The sequence below is a fragment of the Myotis davidii genome, unplaced genomic scaffold (genome assembly GCF_000327345.1).
Source record: "Myotis davidii unplaced genomic scaffold, ASM32734v1 scaffold438, whole genome shotgun sequence".
Taxonomy (NCBI): Eukaryota; Metazoa; Chordata; class Mammalia; order Chiroptera; family Vespertilionidae; genus Myotis; species Myotis davidii.
In genome coordinates, this window is record NW_006290031.1 from 6,336,016 (window position 1) to 6,339,361 (window position 3,346).

At 49.0% G+C, this 3,346-nt stretch overlaps 1 protein-coding gene across 1 annotated transcript in view; it reads left to right on the plus strand.

The window, feature by feature from the left end:
- COL23A1 (collagen type XXIII alpha 1) overlaps positions 1–3,346 on the plus strand; it is a 267,772-nt gene that overhangs the window by 157 nt on the left and 264,269 nt on the right. Inside the window, exon 2 of the mRNA XM_015563362.1 lies at positions 6–107. Within this exon, the coding sequence (XP_015418848.1) occupies positions 6–107 (102 nt within the window). The remainder of the gene's footprint in view (positions 1–5; positions 108–3,346) is intronic.

Below are 3,346 nucleotides of genomic sequence, written 5' to 3' on the forward strand. Positions count from 1 at the left end.
GCCGGGTGGCAGCTCTCGAGGAGGAGCGGGAGCTGCTGCGGCGCACGGGGCCCCCGGGCGCCCTGTCTACCTGGGCGGAGCCGCACCTGGAGCGCTTGCTGCGCGAGGTGAGGAGCATTGGGGGCGATCCCAGGAAGGGTGTGCATGGGGCTGGGGGGAGTGTCCGTGCCCTGGGAGCCCCGGGCAGTGTGGCCGTCTCCCCGAGCAGGGTTCCCTCGCTAGTTCTGTGCACGCGAGTCCACTCTGGTGGCCTGCGCGAGGGGCTGAGGTTGGGCAAAGCCAAGTGCCGGACCCGAAGGGGTCCTGCTGTCTCCACTCCAGCCTCAAGGTCGCGTTCCAGGGCTAGCGGCCGTGGGAAAAGTGGGTTAGATGGGCCGTTTTGGGACGAGTAGAGGGAGAGAGAGGATCCACGAGTGTGTGCGCTCTGACCTCAGGTTGCTTCCCGCCTCAGGTGGACGCAAGGCATAATGAAGAGGCTCAAGGGGAAGTGTCTGGAGGGTGATTCTCATCATTGGCAGCAACTGCTGTTCCGTAGCAGCTGCTTTTCCCAACGCTGGTGTACCTGGAGGGGCGTGGGACCCCCCAGCAGGCAGGCGGCCACGGTGGAGGAAAGCCCCTGACAGACCCTAGGGCTGGGACCTTGAAGGGGTCTGGTCAGCCCGGCCTGTGCACCCTGCACCCCCCAGAAAAATTTGTTTTGAGGCAGCTCCATCCTGGAGATGCTGTGCTCTGGAGCTGCTGCAGCTGATCGCGCACTCCGTGCCACTGAGACCTGCAGGGATGCCCACATGAGACCGGTAGAGTGAGGGGAAGAGAAACAGTCTGGGCCAGAAAACTGGGTGCCAATTTCAAGCTGCCACTTGGGCGATGCACATACATCTGAGTTTTCTTGAAAGCCTATAAGACTCTTGACACTTCTATTCCAGTTGCTGCATGGTGCCTTCAAAGCAGGAGCCACATTTGGGTCCTCAAAGCCCTCCCCGAGCTTTTGTGCAGCAGTACTTCTTCCCATGGAACTAGAGAGGCTTTCAGTGGTTCTCAACCTTCTGGCCCTTTAAATACAGCTCCTCATGTTGTGACCCAACCATAAAATTATTTTCGTTGCTACTTCATAACTGTAATGTTGCTACTGTTAAAAATTGTAATGTAAATATCTGATATGCAGGATGGTCTTAGGCGACCCCTGTGAAAGGGTCCTTCGACCGCCAAAGGGGTCGCGACCCATAGGTTGAGAACCGCTGGAAGAGCTTCCCTGGCTGAGCCCAGCTTGCCTCCTGCGACCTCCCTGCTCCAGCCATCCTCTTCCTCCTGGGAAAGGTGGCTCCCAAGTGCCCTACCCAAAGGGGCATCTTCAGTTGTAGTATGAAAAGCACATGTTTCAGGGTAGAGGAGAGGAAGGACAGGTCTGTTACCACCAGCCCCCGGAAGTGTGCAGAGCTGTGATCTTTAAGTAAGGTATTCAGTGGTCTATCCATCATTGAGTGAATTGGGAATCTTGGGGGGAATGGGAGAAGACTGCACCACACCTCCTAGTTCACCACACCTATTTCTTAGCACTTGAATTTAAGCCAGCATTACATCTCTTCTTGCTTGGATTTAGGCAACATTGCTGCTTCATGAAATGATTTCCTCTTTTGTTTTGGAAAGTGTCTACAGACTTCAGAAATCTCTCCAGGGTTCTGCTTGGCAACTCCTGGTGATGGTTTCATAATTGCAGCCCATTATCTTTTGGCAAATCCCTAGAGACCAGAGTGTTGAACTGATTTATGAAAGGTCAGTGAAGTTTCTACCTGTTAGTGCTAGAACTGTGGCTATTCTTTTGGATAGGAGACCCCTCTGAGTATAAAAATAAACCACAAGCCCGGATAGAGTAAATCAGAAATCCCAGGAGAACCTTTTGCAGAGAACTTGTAAATTGTGTTTATTCTAATGAGGGTGGGGAGGTCCTGGGAAAGCAGCCACGTCTGAGGAGTGTGGATGGATCCTCGAGTCCTGAATTTGGAGGGAGAGCAGTGGCTTCCTGCGATGCAGAGCAAACCAAAGTTCGTTCTCTCTCTCTCTCTCTCTCTCTCTATCCCTCCCTCCTTCCCTCCCCACTAGAAAGGCAAAGGGAACATTTTGGAATCCTGGGATTTCCACTTCAGATTTGCTGTACAGCTCAGCAATCTGACATTAGCATGTACACATCTCAGCACATCCTACAATTAACTAACTAAACTTGGTATCTGCGGGGCATGTGCTCAGAGTACTAACTGGCCAGTTTTTCCATCCCAATGGAGCAGCAGAGATGCCACGGTGTGAATGAACTTGGGGTTGAGCTTCTGGCTGTTTGAGCGGCCCCTGTGAAAGGTGTCTGTCTCCCAGGGCCAAGCTGTTTCTGCTTCTACCCATTCTTCTCCCAGATGTCACTGCCTGGGGAACGTGCACACCCTGCCTGGTGACCCCGAGAGTCCCTGGCGGAGATGAAGGGGCTGTGGGAGGCACATAATGGTGAGCTGGTAATTGGCTTTAAATAGATGGGAAGATATTTTTTGAACTATTAGATATAAAAGACAAATGAACTGAAAATAGCTTCAGGAAAGAACATTTGTACTTGAACATGTTTTTCAGTTCTAGTTTGTTTTCAGTGAAGCCTCTTTTAAGCTTGAGCTGAAGTAGCCGTGTGTGTGAGTGCCTGCAGGTTGTCCTCTTACCAACAAGTTTGTTTTCAGAGTTTTGGAGGCAGAAACCACATCCAAATTAAAGAAGAGAAATCCTTACCGACCACACGCCACTTTAAAGTCAGAAAAAATTTATTTTAAATAAGCCAACAAAAGCCACTGTTGATATGGGGCCCACTGTGTTTGTTCTCTTGGGAACAGAACTATGAAATAACTTATTTGGGACTGGCTGGTGTGCCTGACGATGTAGATCCAGAAGCTACAATGAGGGAATATTCATGTTAACTTGTGATTATCCTTCCTTGCTACAAAATAAGAGAAACGGTTTTCAGTACATAAAAACAGGGTTTTTGAGCAAGAATCATTAACAGTAGTATCTTTAGTATGATCCAAAAATATAAATGCAAAACAAGCACCTGATATCTGTTTTTAAGGTGCTTTAAATAGGCTGCCTAAGTAATCAACCCCCAATGGTTATACCTATAGTTACAATATTATAAAAGCTTGAATTTTACTACAGTAAAAAGTTTAATTCGAGAATGAAAGAAACATTTAGTTGTATTCAGAAGTCATTTCCAGCTTACAGTGGACTTATTGTTGGCTATTGGTCTTCCATTGTCTAGACCAGTCAGTTTGAAAACAAGAAAAACCCAGAGACTAAGGGTAAAATTCAAGCACTTTCTTTC